The sequence below is a fragment of the Canis lupus genome, chromosome 38 (assembly GCF_048164855.1).
Source record: "Canis lupus baileyi chromosome 38, mCanLup2.hap1, whole genome shotgun sequence".
In the NCBI taxonomy this organism is placed as follows: domain Eukaryota; kingdom Metazoa; phylum Chordata; class Mammalia; order Carnivora; family Canidae; genus Canis; species Canis lupus.
Genome location: NC_132875.1, coordinates 23,750,400 through 23,766,821, shown reverse-complemented (window position 1 = coordinate 23,766,821; position 16,422 = coordinate 23,750,400). Strand labels below are relative to the sequence as shown.

Here is a 16,422-nt window from a genome sequence, read left to right as displayed (position 1 = left end):
GGACATGGAGGTTCCACATTATCGACTGACTTGCCCAAGATAGCACAGCTTATAAGTGGTGGAACCCAGGGATGCTGACCCTAATGTCAGCACTGATTTTTCAAGTAATCACTTGGGGTGCCTGGGGTGACAGGAAGTTTTTCTGGGCACTACTTAATTGCAAATATGTTGCAGCTTTTTAATTAAGGAGGATTGTTGGAGGTGTCTTCTGAGATGACATGGACAGGGGGCATTTGGATTTCCTCATGTACCTTGTGTGAGGACCATATAGCCCCCAAATCTCTCCTGAGTGCAAGATGTTTGGAGAAGTTGAAAGAAGACACTGATTTTGTCCACATGAGCTAGAGACAGAGACTTTGGATCTTACGTCAAACCTGAATTCTGTCTGCCTTTGCTGTGTGACCCTCAGGCCAGACCTTTCCCTCTCTGGTCCTCAGAGCATCCCTCCAGCAACCAAACCAAAGCCATCTCCCTGACAGCTCACTGCACAGCAAGACTCCACTCCCTTGTCACCCTCCTAGAGAAGGCGAGGAAGGGCAGGATGGTCACTGCTCAGAGGAAACATCCCACACCCCTCACTGGCTTAGGAATGTAACACCAGGGAAGTGATGGGCATCAGAAGCGTGGCGACTGTGAGGAGGAGGAATGAAACAGGCTGGGGCTGGACCCAGCTTTGCAGCTCTGGCCTGTACAAAAGCTGCTTTTCACGCCTTTTTCCTCTGTTAATTTGGCTTGTTTTCCAAACACAGGTCAAACAATCTCCCCCCAGAAACAGAAGCAGCAGAAGGAAATGTTATTAAAAAACGAGTCCGTTAGTGGGCATGGTGTGTGGACGAAGTCTTTGGGAGTTTTTGGCTGCCAAATAAAGACTTTATTGTTGTCATTCCTCCGTTCCCAAGCTCCCTCTCTCCCTCTCTCTCCCCCTCCTCCCTCCTCCCTCCCTCCCCTCTTCCCTCCTCCTTCCCCTCCCTCCCTACAATCTGCCTGTCCCTCCCCCTAACCTAACCTCCCCACCCTACTAGGATCTGGGAGAAGAAAAGCCAGGCAAATACAAGCACGCAGGCACCACTGGGAGGTTAGAACTTCTAGCCGGCTCTCTGCTGCCACAGCCCCACCGAAGGGTGGGGGAGGAAGAGGGGGAGCCTTGCCCGGGACTAAACCCACAGCTGAGAGGACAGGCAGGTGTGTGCAGGTAAGCCCAGGGGGAGATGGGGGAGACCCCTTCCCCAGAAGGCTTCCTCCTACTCTGTCCAACCAACCTTATTGATCTGGTCTCCATCTCCTTCCTTCCTTCCTTCCTTCCTTCCTTCCTTCCTTCCTTCCTTCCTTCCTTCCTCCCAGCCTTTCTCCTTTCAAGTGAGCCCCAATGAGCTCTTCCACATTTCTCCTGCACCCTCCTCCTCTACCTTCTCTCTCTCATTCTATGCCCATGTATTTGCTTGATGCAAAAATTAAACTTTCTTGGTTCAGTTGTTTGCTGTGGCACAGGAAGTTATACTGCGCACAGTATTCTACACAGCAGGTGTTTCTATGGAAACCTGACTCTAGAATCCACTTCTTTGCACCCTTCACGTATTGTCACACACCGCCACAAGGGCACCCACACGTCACAGAGGGGCTGCATTTTCGCAAGACATGCACACACACACACACACACACACACACACACGATATGAGGATGTCCTGTCCGTTTACCTCCACTCTCTGACTGCATACGACAAGCAGAGCTAGAGCACACAGAGACTGGCTGCCAGCAGACAGACAGACAGACAGACACGCGCGCGCGCGCGCGCACACACACACACACACACACACACGATCCATCTTGTCTCTCACACTTTCACATGCCTCCCCAGCTGGAAGAGCAAAAAGAAAGTGAGTCTTCCCACTGAGATGGGAGAGCCAAAAGAAAACCATGTGTCCTGATTTGAGGCTGAGAGGGAGGAGATGAACCCAGCAAGCGCTGGAAGGGTTTTTTCATTCTTTAGAACTTAATTGGGTAGGAGGGAGAAAAAAAGCGCCTTTCTAACCTGCACAGTATCTTCCCATTAGCTCTGAATGTCCCTCTCTGGTCCAAACCACTTGGCTTTTGGGAAGAAAGGGAAAAAAGCATCCCAGCTTCCAAGACTTGGAGGTCCTGATTCCCGGCACTGGGGGCAGCTCATTTATTTTTTTCTACAGGCAGCCAGAAAACTTCTCTTTTTAAACCAATTTCAAAATCATCCCAGGTTGATAAGGTGTCCTTGTGGCAAAAAGATAGTAATTCCTTAGTCAGGGAGGGGGAAGCCAAAGTGGATGATTGAATGGGGCTCCTTTCCAAGTAGCCCCATCATCCCCCCAACTTCTTAAATTCTGCAACAGCAGAGGGAGTGCTGTGCCAGGGCAGGTAGGGGTGGGCAGCTCTCGGTCGCCAAATGTGGTTGATCTTCAAAATCACCTGGGAGCAAGGTGGGGGATAAGGGAAGTTACTAAAAATATAGATTTCTGGACCCCTCACTCTGCTCCTTCCAGATGGAGCCCAGTAATCTATTGTTTAATGCTTGAGGGGCTCCTGATGGTCAGCCAGGGTTTGAGCACCTGAATCAGGGGCTTGAGAGACACCCATGTGGGGACTGAAGAGCCCAGGACTCAAGGCAGTATGAGCTAGGCAGAAGGACTGTATGGTTTCCTGGACAAGAATTGTCTGGTGGAGGAGTTCCAGAGTGTCCTTGGAGTAGGAACAAGCCACCTGAAGGAATAGAGAAGATGTCCAGTGGGCCCTCCTCTACCTTTTCCCCACAAGCACCAGCAACTGCATCATCAGGCATATCTCAGAAAATTCCCCCAAGATAGCTCCAAAGAGCTTCTGTTTCCTCTCACTTGCCAATCTGCCTTACGCTGGGCACTGGACTGGGCTCTTCCCCATTCCCTCTATATCCCCTCTCCCCCTGCCTGATAGCTGTCTGTCCTGATGTGCACAGAGAGAGGTCGGACTAAACACCAAGCTCTGTGCTCCCCCTTCACCTCCCTGGTGGGCAGCCTCATTTATTGGGCCTGCGAGGGAAGCATGTCAAGACTAGAAGGGGGCAGAAAAGCCAGGTGCAAAAGGTTGGGAAGGGAAGTCATAGATCACAGGGGTCTCCAGAGCCAGCTGAGGAAGTGAGCAAGCATCCCCTTACCTGCTACAGAAAGGCTTCAGGTGGGGTTAGTGAATTGGAAAGACAAAGTGAGCCTTCTCCCAGGTAGCTGGAGGCTCCTATGGTCTCTCCAACTAGTTGGTTCTAAGACCCAAGTGTGGCCTCGCAGGCCCCACAGGGAGGAGGCTGCTTTGTGTGTGGAAGAGCTGGAGGAAATATGGGAGCCAGTACCCACCTACAAGAATCCCTACCTTTGAGTGGAGAGCAGGTCTGCCCTCTGGCCAAGTTAAAGGAAAAGAGACCCCATTACTTTGAAAATATGTCACCAACAGCTTAACATTCACTAAGCACTCACTTTAACCACATCTACTCATTTAGCCCTCAAAACCATCGGATATGAAGGTGTTAATATGCCTGCTTTACAGATGAGGACACTAGAGCTGAGTAGAGGTAGGTTTGCCCAAGCTCTCCAGCTAAGCAGGGTTGGAACCCTGATCTATGAGTACTCAAGGCATCGGACAGATTCTTCCAGACTTTCTTCAGGGATTGGAGATACTGAGGGATGGAGGCAGAATGAAGGATATGGTGAGGAGACAGGCTGTCAGAGGAGGACAGCCATCTCACCCCATTTCGTCCCTGGGTCCTCAGAATGGAAAACGTGCTCTTCTGGACTAGTGGCCTCAGGCCAGAAAAACTTCATTCTGTTTACACTTTGCCTTGTGGTAGACACTGGGGAGACAGATGGTCTCTCCATAATAGTGTTATATTTATTTTTAGGATTTTTTAAATCTGTGGTTCATTTTAAAGTTGTTTATCACACTTGTTTCTGACAACAACTGAGTGAGGAATATAGGGATGGGGAAGATTTGTTATCCGTTTTACAGGTAAGGAAACTGATGCTGAAGACAGGCTGAGAAACCTCATCCCCTGTCTAGCATGTACCATAAAGCTCTCTTGCCACCACCCCTGTCAGGCTCACCCTTATACTGATTCACCCCACAGGAAAGGGACAGCTCCATCAACAGTGTGTTGAATTCACCATGCCTCCTTATCAGCCCTTTTGTTAGCTGAAGACATGAGGAGCCCCTTGAAAGGAGCTCAGGCAGCCTGGTCGGGGAGAGTGGCTGTCTCAACTCCTCGGCTAACAAATGACCACCTGATTCTCCTGGCTTCCAACCTCCTTCTGGGCTTTAGGAAGAGACAAAGGAAGCAGGACAGCTTTCAGAAGTCTGACTTTAGACAGAAAGAAGGGAACAAAGAAAGAGGGTCATCCTAATGTCCATGGATGTGCCTCTGGGGCCAGGGGCAGCCCCATTCCCCACGACAGGGTCACTGGCTGACTTAAGCTGTGAAGGCTTAGGGGTGACCAAGTAGGCAGGAAATATGACAAGAACAAGACTACCAGTGAGTACAGTTGACCTTTGGAAAAGCACAGGGCTTAGGGGTGCCAACCCTCACAACACAGTCAAAAATCTGCAATATAACTGTTGATTCCCCCAAAACCTACTAATAGGCTGCCATTGGCCAGAAGCTTAACCAATAACATCAACAGTGAATTACCACATATTTTGTATGCTCTACATATTATACACTGTATTCTTACAAGAAGTAAGCTAGAGAAAAGAAACGTGATTTTAAAAATCATAAGGAAAAGAAAACACATTTATAGGACTGTACATGTATTTATTGAAAAATATCTGCATATAAGTGGACCCATGATATTCAGACCCATGTTGTTCCAGGGTCAACTATAGAGTGAAATAATCTTTCTTCAACCCTGGGAGACACACCCAACCTTACTCCCAGCCCAACCCCAACCCCAGACTCTCCATGCCAAGTCAATTAGCCTTAAACTTGCTCATACTGACTTGACAAATCCATGCGAACTTCAGCACAGCCCTGTCCTGAGCCTCAACCTTGCATTAGTCCTGGTGTTCAAGCCTTAATGAGTGAATTCATGAACTAGGTAGGGATGAGGGCTGTCTCACTTTAAAAATCAGTCTCCCTAGAGGATCTGCTCTTTTATAAATACATAGGTGAATAAATGAAACCCCTGCCATTTGTAGAGATTTTATGCTCTACCACACGCCTTCGTGCGTGTGATCTCATTGCATCTTAATAAATGAGGAGCCTGGGATGGAGGGTGAGAGTCAGGATTTAAGCCCAGATCTCCAACACTTGGAACGGAAATTTGAACTGAGAACTCTCATAGGAAATGTTCTGAAGTAGTGAGTGAACATTGGGTTGGGCTTTGCCCTCATGGAGCAGCAGCTCTCAAGAGCCCATGCTGGGGCATGGAGCTGGGTGAGGTTTAGTGGTTGTTGCTGGTCTGCAGGAGCCTGAGGACTGCTAGTGAGCACCACCCAGCAGAAAGCTGGGAGTGGGGTGGGGAGGTATGCCTGCAAAGACATATGAAATGTAAAAATCACACACACTCATGACCCAACCTAAGGGAGTTTATGATTGGATGGAAGGCTCTGGAAGGCAGAAGCATAAGAAAATGTGACTTTGGGCTTTGTGGCGGGGGGTGGGGGGGAGCAGTTGTGACTCCCCTTGGAGTCCAGGGGCCTCCACTTGGTCACACAGATTCTGCTTTCAGGGACTTAGGGCATCGCTGAGTATTGCCAGAGCAATAGCTGTGCTGTCAGGACCTCCCCTCTGGACAGTCAGGCTCCAGCATGAAGAGGCGTTGCCCAGTGAAAAAAGCCTTAGAAATGAACTCTATTTTCTCAAGAAAGAAGCATGGGATCTGGCGTGTGCACACACATACACACACACATACATACCCACAGCAGAGAGTGGTTGAGCCCTGGGGCTCAGATAAGGGGAGCTGAACAGATGCAGTGTTTCTCCATGGACTGAGGGTAGAGAACTTTTCCTCCGAAACCTCCTAGTGGTTCTGAGCGGAGCTTGGCCAGTCTCAGAGGTTTGGAATGTAAAAGGGTCAGGAGGTCAGTGGGGGTTGGGGTTGGAGGGTGGCAGGGAAGATAAGAGGAGTTCCCAAAGGGTCCGGTGCAGGAGCTGGGGATGAGGAGGACTTGTGCTCACTGCGGACAGAAGGAGCAGGAGGCTAGCCTGTGAGCCTGCCCTCCTAACTGTGAGCACCAGGGCTGCCCAGTCCCCCAGCTACCCAGAAATACCGGGGAGCAAAGGCCAGCTGCCCCGTCAGTGAGCCACACAGAGCCACCCTTGCTGTAAGTGCTAGACACGTGTTACTTGCTTAACTCGAGGTCTAATATCTAGGCAGATGCTTTTGATGACAAAGGCAAGGAAGGGAAATGGGGGAGCTCACAGCCAGTGCTGGGGAGCCTCCCTGAAGCAGGGCTTCATATCCTGAGAGATTTTATGTTTACTTCTGGCTCTCAGGTGATCAGAAAATAAAGAAATGCCCAAATAAATAGGGTCGGAAAAATTGGGGCTCTTAAAAATGTTTGCATTCAGTATACTAATGCTTTAACAACCCCTTAAAGTGTATATGTCTGTGTTATTTTCGAGAAAATTACAGGACTTATGAAATACTAATTCATAGTTTCCCAATCCTGAGTGGTGTGGGGCCCGGTAACAAGATGGGAGTTTACAATGAATGTCCGCTCTTTTCAGCCCTTGTGGGACTGTTGGATCCTCAGCTGGAGGTAAAGCCAAGATTCTAACTGCACGGTTCTTCTTTCTGATGAGAGGCCCAAGAAAATGGACCTGGTGGACCCCCTCAGAGAGGCCTGCCTGGGGAGAGACCCCCTTAGAGGGAGGTAGGGAAGCAATAGAGGCTGCAGGGCAATCTCTTCCTTCCTTTCCTCCCATCTTCAGAGTACTATGTGGACATGGGTTTGCTTATGTGCACGCATGTGTGTGTGCATGAAAGAGAGAGCTGGCTAGGTGTCAAGGGTGTGTGTGTATGAAAGGTGCAGGGAGACCCCCTTCTTCCCCTTGGAGTTGAGCTCCACCCTCTCTCCCGTTTCTTGTCACATTCAATGCCTCCGGAGCATCAGGCCTGGGACTAAGCAGCTGGTGAGAGGCCTCTATCCTTTTCCTTTGAGCAGAGCCAGAAAGAAGCATGCAAGGGAGGAGTGTAAGTGGATGTGGGCTCAAAGGAAAGACAGTGATAGTCCTGGCACAGAGGCAGGCAGGCAGGATCCCAGGGTCCAGATGCAGCTGGGGACACACTGTGGCCTGCTCTAGGTCAGAGAATCTCAGGAAGCCTGCATCTCTGGGCCCCAGACCACCACCTCATGAGGAAGCAGTAAGGAGGCTAGGGGAAGTGTTGTGGGAACAGAGAACCTGGCTGTAGACCAGAGGGGAGAGTCATAGGACTGGCGGGCCCTGTGGAGGAGACGGTGTGAGGGGAGGAAGCTGGTGGGAGCTGCCACTCTGTCTGCAGCCCTGATCCTATTGCTATTTCTCCAGCTTAATTCAACTCAATCCACATGACCCTATCTGAAGAGTCACCAGAGCCACTGGGGAGCCTGACCCCAATATAGCCTTCAGTGACCTATTCCACTATGTCACAGAGGCAGGCAGGAAATTTTTCTTCATAGCCAGTCTCAACACCAACAACTGCCATGGATATGGGGGCAGTGATACCAAATCAGAAGAAATGAAAGTGATTTCCCCACAGCTTTTGATCCCTTCCCTGTTTATTTTCACAGGAGCCTTCACATCTGGGGAGAAATTCTTGGTATGCCTCTTGCTGGCAAAGACCAGCTTTCCCTGAGCTGAGCACAGAGCTGAGGAGTAAGCAGGGGCAGACACCAGACACAAGTGTGTCCACAGCTCTTTCCTTCCTTTCCAGGACCTCCACAAGCCCTGCTCTGGAAAGCAGGAGGCCTGGGTTTCTGTCCCAGGATTGGTGTTCAACAGCTTCCTGGCCTTGGCAAGCCATTCCACCCCTCCGGGACTCAATTTCTGTAAACAGTAGAATCTGGGCTTGATTGGTGAATTTCAAACCGTTTTTAGCAATGCAGCTCTTCTTTCAAATACATGCTTTGGTCAAACCTCTATATATAACAAATTTAAAAACACAGAGCCAAAAAAATAAATTAAATAAAATAAAAATAAAAAAAAAGAAAACAACAACAACAACAACAAAACACAGAGCCACTCAGGTTGGCTCAGGGGTGAGTTGGAGGTGCCCCAGGGCCACCCACTTGTTTTCCCTCCCTCAGGGGGCTCCACATATCAGGGCACAGTCTGAAAACCATTGAATCATAGGATCTCTTAGGATCCTTCCAGATGTACCACTTAGGACTCTATAGTTCACGTATCCTAACATCCCCCTTCTAGGAACAGGGGTGATTTGTTCATGCTGCAAGTTGGGAGACCAAGCACTAGAGAGGTTAATGGTCTTCTCCAGCAAGCCCCAGAGCTCCTGATTTTCAGTCAATGTGCCTTCTGCCAGGATGTCTCACCCTCCCAGAGCTGGCTAGGCATGTAGGCTGGGGGTCCAAACCCTCAAGTCCTTGTTATTTTTACCTCCTGGATATGGGCAGACAAAGAGAGGCTTCAACAGGTCTCTCTCACTGGAGCTCGTCCTGGCCAACACTAGTGCCAAGACAGAGCCTTTAATTATGGAGGCCCAGAAGGTTAATGACTTCGTGTGTCTCCTCCCTGCAGGTGTGTCACCTGGATCATGAGGTCATCCCTCTGCTGGCTCCTCCCACTTCTCCTCATCTTGGCCTCAGTGGCCCAAGGCCAGCTAACAAGACGACCAAGACCCAGACCCAGACCCAGGCCCAGACCCAGGCCTACACCCAGCTTTTCTCAGCCCTATGAGCCACCGGAGCCTACAGACCTGCCCCCTCCCCTCCCACCAGGTCCTCCCTCTATCTTCCCCGACTGCCCCCGGGAATGCTACTGCCCCTCTGATTTCCCGTCTGCCCTCTACTGTGACAGCCGCAACCTCCGAAAGGTCCCTATCATCCCACCCCGCATCCATTACCTCTATCTGCAGAACAACTTCATAACTGAGCTCCCAGTGGAGTCCTTCCAAAATGCCACAGGCCTGAGGTGGATCAACCTGGATAACAACCGAATTCGCAAGATAGACCAGAAGGTACTGGAGAAACTACCCAGTCTAGTATTCCTCTACATGGAGAAGAACCAGCTGGAAGAGGTGCCCTCGGCCTTGCCCCGGAACCTGGAGCAGCTGAGGCTGAGCCAGAACCAGATCTCCAGAATCCCACCCGGCGTCTTCAGCAAGCTGGACAGCCTGCTGCTCCTGGATCTCCAACACAACAAGCTGAGTGATGGTGTCTTCAAGCCTGACACCTTCCAAGGCCTCAAGAACCTCATGCAACTCAACCTGGCTCACAACATCCTGAGAAAGATGCCACCCAAGGTGCCTGCAGCCATTCACCAGCTCTACCTGGACAGCAACAAGATTGAGACCATCCCCAATGGATACTTCAAGGGCTTCCCCAACCTTGCCTTCATTCGCCTTAACTACAACAGGCTGTCAGACAGGGGGCTCCCCAAGAACTCCTTCAACATCTCCAACCTGCTGGTGCTCCATCTGTCCCACAACAAGATCAGCAGTGTGCCTGCCATCAACAACAAGCTGGAACACCTGTATCTCAACAACAACAGCATAGAGAGTGAGTGGGGGCAGGGCAGGGCCATGGCCAGAGAAGTGGAGGCTCTTATTGTCTCAATCCTTTCTAGGAGTTTGGGCCGGGGTGGGGGGTGTAGAACAAAATAGCACCCAGTCTGGCATTGGACTTCAAACCTTGACCTTGCCCCTTACTATCTGTGTGACCTTGAACAGATATTTTACCTCTGCCACGTTTTCTCATCTGTAAAATGAGAACGGGAACAATGCCTTCTGTCACAAAGTTGATATGAGGATTTAACAGGGTAATACGGATAAAGTGCCCAGAATACCATGCTTGAAGGATAACGGCTTTTCCTCCTCTGTCCCTTCTTGTCAGCCCCGGCTTCTCTGCCCTCCAGATCTACAGGTAGACATGGAATGTAGTCCTGGACATTCTCACGAAAGCAGAACAGTAACGTGTTCTGACTATCACTACTCTGAGATGTCCTGGGCCTGTCCCTTGCACAAGCTGGCAGCTGTGAGAGGAAGGCTGAGCCTAGGTTTTGGAGAATCTCTAAAAGACGTACACAGAAAGGCAGCTCAGGATAGGCAGCTGGTAAAATGCAGCAGCCAGAGAAACACGCCAGTGTACAGGCGCTTTCTGAACCTAGCTGCAAGGCTGGAATATTCAATCATATAAGATAGTACATTTAAGGCAGAATTTGCCCAAACTACATTTATAGGATCCTGAGCTTGGGGGAAAAATTGCAGCCCAGAAGAAAGGGCTGGAAGTCCCAGTTTGGCTCTGAGCAAAGCATTAACAGAAAACTTGAAAAACAAGAGAGAATATTATCTGGTCCTCAAAAAAAACCAGGTTCCATCCACAACAGGAATTTACAGCTCTAGGGTTGCAGGGAACCAAGGGGAAAGGGCAGCAACCCTAAGATAATATTAGGAATCCCCAGTTTCCAAACCAAAGAATGAGAAGATTGTTGAGTTTCTACAATCTTGAAACAAATGGATGGGAGAACAGGCTTATTCATTCATCTGGGATAATTACGTGAAGTAGGGGAAGGCTTTTTTTTTAAGCTGGCAAAAAGCAAATTCTGGAAAAGGGGAAACTAATTTTATCCTGCAGGTAGTAAACTGATGGAAAGTATTACCCTAAAAGCTAGATGAGCCGAAAATCCAGGCAGAAAGAATACCTTTACTCAGAGCACCTGGGTGACTCAGTTGGTTGGGTATCTGCCTTTGGGGTTGGATCCCTGCTCAGTGCAGAGCCTGCTTCTTCCTCACCCTCTGCCTGCCACTCCACCTGCTTGTGCTCTCTCTCTCACTGTCAAATAAATAAATTAAATCCTAAGAATCACGTTACTCAGTGGCCAGCAGGTCTCCATCAGTGTGTGGAAGGGTAGGCTGCTAGGGTACATCCAGCTTTTTAAGGCTGAAGTCAGAAAAATCCCCCCCCCCCCCCCCGTGTATATCCCCTGCGCCCCACCTGTCTCCTGTGTCACCGATGGACAGAGTGGGCAGAGCTGGCCCTAGATCAGCTAACCGTGTTCTCAGCAATGACCTTAATGCTGCCAACTTCCCTGTCCTTTACAGCCTGTAAAATGCCTTTGCCAATATTCTCTCATCTGAAGTGAGGGACAGGTACCCCTCCCACCATTTCACAGATTTGAGAACTGAATGTCAAGGTGGTAAGGTGACAGTCCAAAAAGTCACAGTGGTCATAAGAACAAAATCCACCTAAGTCAGGGCTCTTTCTGCTACTCCAATGATGGACAGAGAGGAAGAAGACCAAGAAGGAGAAGAACATCACTAACAATGCTGATCCCCCAACGCTGATGAAAGAGGCAAGGTTGAGGGGGAATAAGAAATTCATTCAGAAGATGACATCATTTCACGTGACATCATCTCACCAGAGGTGAAGGAGAAAGTGGAATCTCGCTTTCCATTTGAAAGTCTACCACAAATTGGCTCCTGCTGAGCTGCCCGGCTTCTCTCTCCAGTACAGCTCACTGTGCTTTTACTACTCCTGGGTTCTGCCATGAGCTCTGCTGCCCCTACAACTTCCTTCAAATAGGAGGTCACTCTAGCAAACACCAACCCCCACGTCTCCACCCTGCTGTGGCCCCACCTGTCTTTGAAGGTCCAGCTCACAGTTTACTTCCTCTGTGACTCCACAGAGTGAATTTCCAATAGTAATGGTTGATTGGTTCTGACTTAATTCATTCTACAAACAAGTAAAGTAAACCTGGGGGTGGGCAGGCTTGACTCAACCTCGGTGGCACATTCCCAAGGTCAGCCAGTTCCAGAGAAGAGAACTCAAATTCTTATCATCAATTGTCTGCCCCCTTCTCCTTCCTCATCTTTGCCTCCAGCCCCATCTGTCCCAACCCCCACCCACCCTACCTGCTGACCTCTCCCTTCTTTCTCCACAGAAATCAATGGGACCCAGATCTGCCCCAACAACCTAGTTGCCTTCCATGACTTCTCCTCAGATCTGGAGAATGTGCCACACCTCCGCTACCTGCGGCTGGATGGGAACCACCTGAAGCCGCCCATCCCGCTGGACCTCATGATGTGCTTCCGCCTGCTGCAGTCCGTGGTCATTTAGGCCTTACTCTGCCACCCAGATCTCCTCTGACCACACTTGAATGCTGGTGGCCCGGGTGCCTGTGCCCACCATTCGTGTTCTTTATCTTCCTTTCTCATTGCCGGCTTTGTCTTTCTCATCCCATCTTCCCAAGGCAGGAACTAGCCACATACTCTGCTGCACCTGCAGCTTCTAGAGCAAGACGTCTAAGGGCTTGATTTGGTTCAGCCAGCTCAAAGACACCCACTGCACACCCACACTTCTGGCACCAGAAGCATAGATGTGTGTCTAAAGACAACTTCTTCTCTCTCCTCCTCTCACTCCTGGGGTAAGTCGGGGCCATGGGCTGATATCTGGAACTTGGTCCTGGCCAAAACAAGGAGAAGGTGGTCAGGAGCAGCCCAGAGGTGAGGTTTTGGAAAGTCCTGCTGCAGACTCCACCATCATAGGCAGCTATGGCCCAAACGGGCCCCTTAGCCACAGATCACACCTTCTAAAACTGCTGCTCCACCGACCTGTTCGCTGGCACCAGACGTTGCACTGGCTCCCTACCAGCCCGGGTTCTCCAGCAAGGAAGTGTAAGGGAGTGGCTGAAGGATGGTGGAGGGTCAGGGTTCCTCACGAGGACCTGCATCTGGCAGTCTCTTCACAGGGATAGCTGAGCCTCTTCTACTCAAGAGTAAGAGCAGGAAGGAGCAGTCCAGGAGAAGAACAGCTCCAGGAACTAGGGATCAGCCAATGGAGGAGGCGTTGGCAGTCAGAGCCCTGGGGATGGGCCCCTGTGGGTGCAGATAGATCTTGCAGCCCCCTTGCCAGTCTGGACAAGAGGCCTGATGCCCTGAGCAACACAGTGTCCATAGTGAGGGGTACAGAGCCACCAGCCCACCCCACCATCTGTTCTCTATCAATGTGGTGGCCCAATCCTGTCCAAAGCCCGGAAGCAGTTCCTGAGAAAGTGCTCTCAAAGGGGTGGAGCTCCCGGGGTAGAAGCCCGTTGCACCGTGCACAGCCGGGCTTCCCGGTCTAAGGCAGATGCATCAGTGACACCTGGTGGCTGGTACAGGCCACAGCTGGCTCCTGTCTTCTTGCCTGTCTTCAGGATGGTTTTACAAGGTTAAGGAGCTGGCCTCAGGTTCCAGCTTGAAGAGCCATGGGTCATGTGTGTGGTGTCTCCTCTGGGGTGTACAGGGTGCAAAGGTACTGGTGGCCTTGAGGCTGGGGGGTGGGGGGCTGGTTCCCATCACAAGTGAGCACAAATGGGAACCTTCAGGAACCCAGGTGAGGATGTAGTTTCTTCCTGTGTGCTGTCTGACCTTGTGGTCCCTCTAACTTCTGCCCCCACATCTGGATCCCAGATCTCTCCAGCATTCACAGTCTGGTCTGTGGCTCCACTCCTTAAACCACACTCGAATTATCTACTATCCCTGCTGCCACTTGCAGTAAGTTATTCCCTATATGGACCATCCCTCCCCTTGAAGAACCACCACCCCACCCCACCTGGGCCAGGTGAGTGGCTTGGCAGGCCTCCAAGCAGAGCCTGGGTCCCATGAGCCTGGGCTCATTCATCTTCATTCCTCTAGGGAATGTTGCCCCTCTATAGCTCCCTAGAGTATATGTTGGGGAGTGGGGGGGAGGTGGATGCTCTAGAAATAAGTAGGACACAGTGCCCACCCTCGTTAGGCTGAGAAACATTCCAGGGATTTTTAAGAAATTAGGTTAAGCTAGGACCCTAACCTCAAGAAATTCCCACAGAAGTCTCTCTCCTTTCTCTTTTGCTCATTTACAGAAAACAGGGTCCATTTCCCCTTAACGTTTTTCCCCATGCTCCCCTCTAGCTGCCCATCCTTCCCAGCTACTGCTGGTTTCTCCAAGGCTCCTGTTGAAAGTCAATATATTATTGTGGCTGTAAGCAACCTGGTGCTAAAGCCTGGATAAGCCCCCACTTCTGCACCAAACTCGCACTTTGCAATCTCTGTCCCTCGGACGAGGCCCTCAGGGGAGCACAGCTCCTGGGGTCCCTTGAGGGCAGGGGGCATTTCTGCTCCTGCAAAATCTAAACTGTTTTGTTTCAGCAGCAAAACAAACACCATCATCCCATTGCCCCATCTAGATGCAGTCTGCTTCCGCGTTGCTCCCTGCGGCTGTAAGCCAGAGGGGATTCAGGGGAAGTTCACTTTACAGCAAATCCCCTGCTCCCCTCTGCCCAGTGCTGACGGAAGCCCCTCCTCCATAAGCAAGTTCATTCTTTCAGTGCCATTGGCATCTACATAGACAGGTGTGAGAGTAGATGTGTAGGTTACTCTACATGTATCTGTTCTTTCTTCAAAACCATGTTAACTTTGTGAAACGACTTTTACACTCCAACACGCTTTACAGCAGAAGAAATAAAGGAATATGAAAAATATCCTGCTTGAACTTGACAGTGTGAACAAGTTGAGAATACCTTGAAGTTATCTTGCTACCCCTCTCCCCCCCACACACCACCCCCCACCTCTTACCTGGCTCCAAGGAGGTGGATGGAGAAAGGCTCTGCTTCCTAAGAAACTCTTAAGAAAACAATTCCAAAGTCTTTCCTTGGCAAATTTACCCTGAATCACAACTGTCATGAAAAATTCTTCCTAAAGTCAGATCAGAGATCTGATGGCTACATTTGAAGCCCAGAGGCTCAGAGTCTTTCAAACCACAGATATCAAATTGTTGAGGGTCTCCAAAACGCTCATCTGGAGCCAGATTCAGAGAGACACAGAATAATTCTCCACCAAGTGGAGCTTACAATCCAGCTCCAGAGCCACAGCAGGAAAGACAAATTAGTGACAGAACCGCAACCAGGGCGAAGAGCAAAGTCCTACAGGCCATGCGGAAGCGCATGAACCAGGTGCCCGGAAGTCTGTCTTCAGGCAGAAGGTTGATTCCAGAAGTGGGTTTATGGGCCCCTCAGTCTACACCATTTTCTTTAGAATGAAAACTGCCCGATGCTGCCCTACTGCTCCCACTGTGCCTCCTTAATACCTGCTTTAGTTCAACTCAGCAGGTTTTCAGTGGACATCGACTGTGTGCAAGGTTGCCAGCTAAGAATTCAAGGAGAGGTAATATCCTTGTCTGTACCCTTGAGGAATTCTTAGCTTGGGAAAGGGGAAAGTCCGTGGAGTAATCCCGCATCCTGAGTGTGTAGTAACGCAGCATACAAAGAGCGTGGTGGAGAGGTCCTCTACCCCCGTGGAGGGACACCAGAATGATTCCTAACATTTGAGCTGGATCTTCAGGTGAGGGAAGGAGAGGGAAAAAAGCATATAACCAGGAGCTGAAACAGCATGAGCCAAAAGGGAGTATACCCTGCAATTGTGTGTGTGTGTGTGTGTGTGCACGCCTGAGGAAGACAGAGGAATGTGTTTAGGTTACAGAGTTATGTGGCTACAAGCCCTCAGCAGGGAATATATCCCTGTCGTCCAAAAAGCAGGAGGGTTCCTGAAATTTCCAAGCCTGCCCAAGAAAGGGGCAGCAACAGGGTCAGCTGGCCAGACTCCTGTCCCCACAGCCTGCCACCTCCTTTCCATCAGCAGGCCTTGTGCTTCTCCTAATGAGACACAGGGATTAGAAGGGCACCTGCACCTCAGGCGCCCTTGTGTGTGCTCCCAGGATGCTGAGCTGCATGCCACAATGGCATGATGGTTAGTGGGTTCCCACACAGGTCACACACGCGTGCCATGGACAGTCCCCAGTCTCCATAGGAACTAGAGCATGTGACGGCCAAGCTTGTAAATGTGAGAGTAGAAGCTGGGAGAGGGTCTGAGAAGTGACTTCTGCTTCAAAGGGGCTCTTTCCTAGGGTGCAGGGGAGCCTGTGCATGCACCCTAGAGGAGACTGGCTGTGCCTGTGGCCTGCAGAGCTTGAAAAGGCGTTGGGGGAGGACCATTTGAAGTGCTTGTTGCTGAGAAAGTGGGGAAGAAGAGTGGGAACAGGCAGGGAGAATGAATGAACAGTCGCATTTGCTTTCCTCACAGGGAATAAATGTTGTGGGATGGGAAGGGGAGCTGAGCCCAGCCTGACTGGGGGATGGGGGAAGGCCTGCAAAGCCCAGGCTGTGGAAAGAAAGTCAGAGAGGACAGCGTGCCAAGTGTACCATCTGCTTCCTGGGCACCCTGCTGGCTCCAGGGCTATCTCTCTCTTCACCCAGCAGAGCCTCT

General features: G+C 50.5%; 1 protein-coding gene across 2 annotated transcripts; it reads left to right on the top strand.

Annotated features, from left to right (window-relative positions):
• The first annotated feature begins 1,010 nt into the window (after positions 1–1,010).
• Positions 1,011–14,642, top strand: PRELP (proline and arginine rich end leucine rich repeat protein). Of its 2 annotated transcripts, none has more exons than XM_072814910.1 (3): positions 1,011–1,182; positions 8,724–9,703; positions 12,084–14,642. In XM_072814910.1, the coding sequence occupies exons 2-3, from the start codon at positions 8,740–8,742 to the stop codon at positions 12,257–12,259; spliced, it is 1,140 nt and encodes a 379-aa protein (XP_072671011.1). In that variant the 5' UTR covers positions 1,011–1,182; positions 8,724–8,739; the 3' UTR covers positions 12,260–14,642. The 2 variants fall into 2 exon arrangements, with proteins under 2 accessions (XP_072671011.1, XP_072671010.1); XM_072814909.1 differs by having other exon boundaries at positions 1,013–1,192.
• The last annotated feature ends 1,780 nt before the right edge of the window (positions 14,643–16,422 follow it).

Excerpts from the sequence above, each read along its gene's own strand:
- PRELP (XM_072814910.1), top strand. The coding sequence starts at position 8,740 with ATGAGGTCATCCCTCTGCTGGCTCCTCCCACTTCTCCTCATCTTGGCC. Across the intron at positions 9,704-12,083 it reads CAACAACAACAGCATAGAGA|AAATCAATGGGACCCAGATC; the intron begins GTGAGTGGGGGC and ends CTTTCTCCACAG.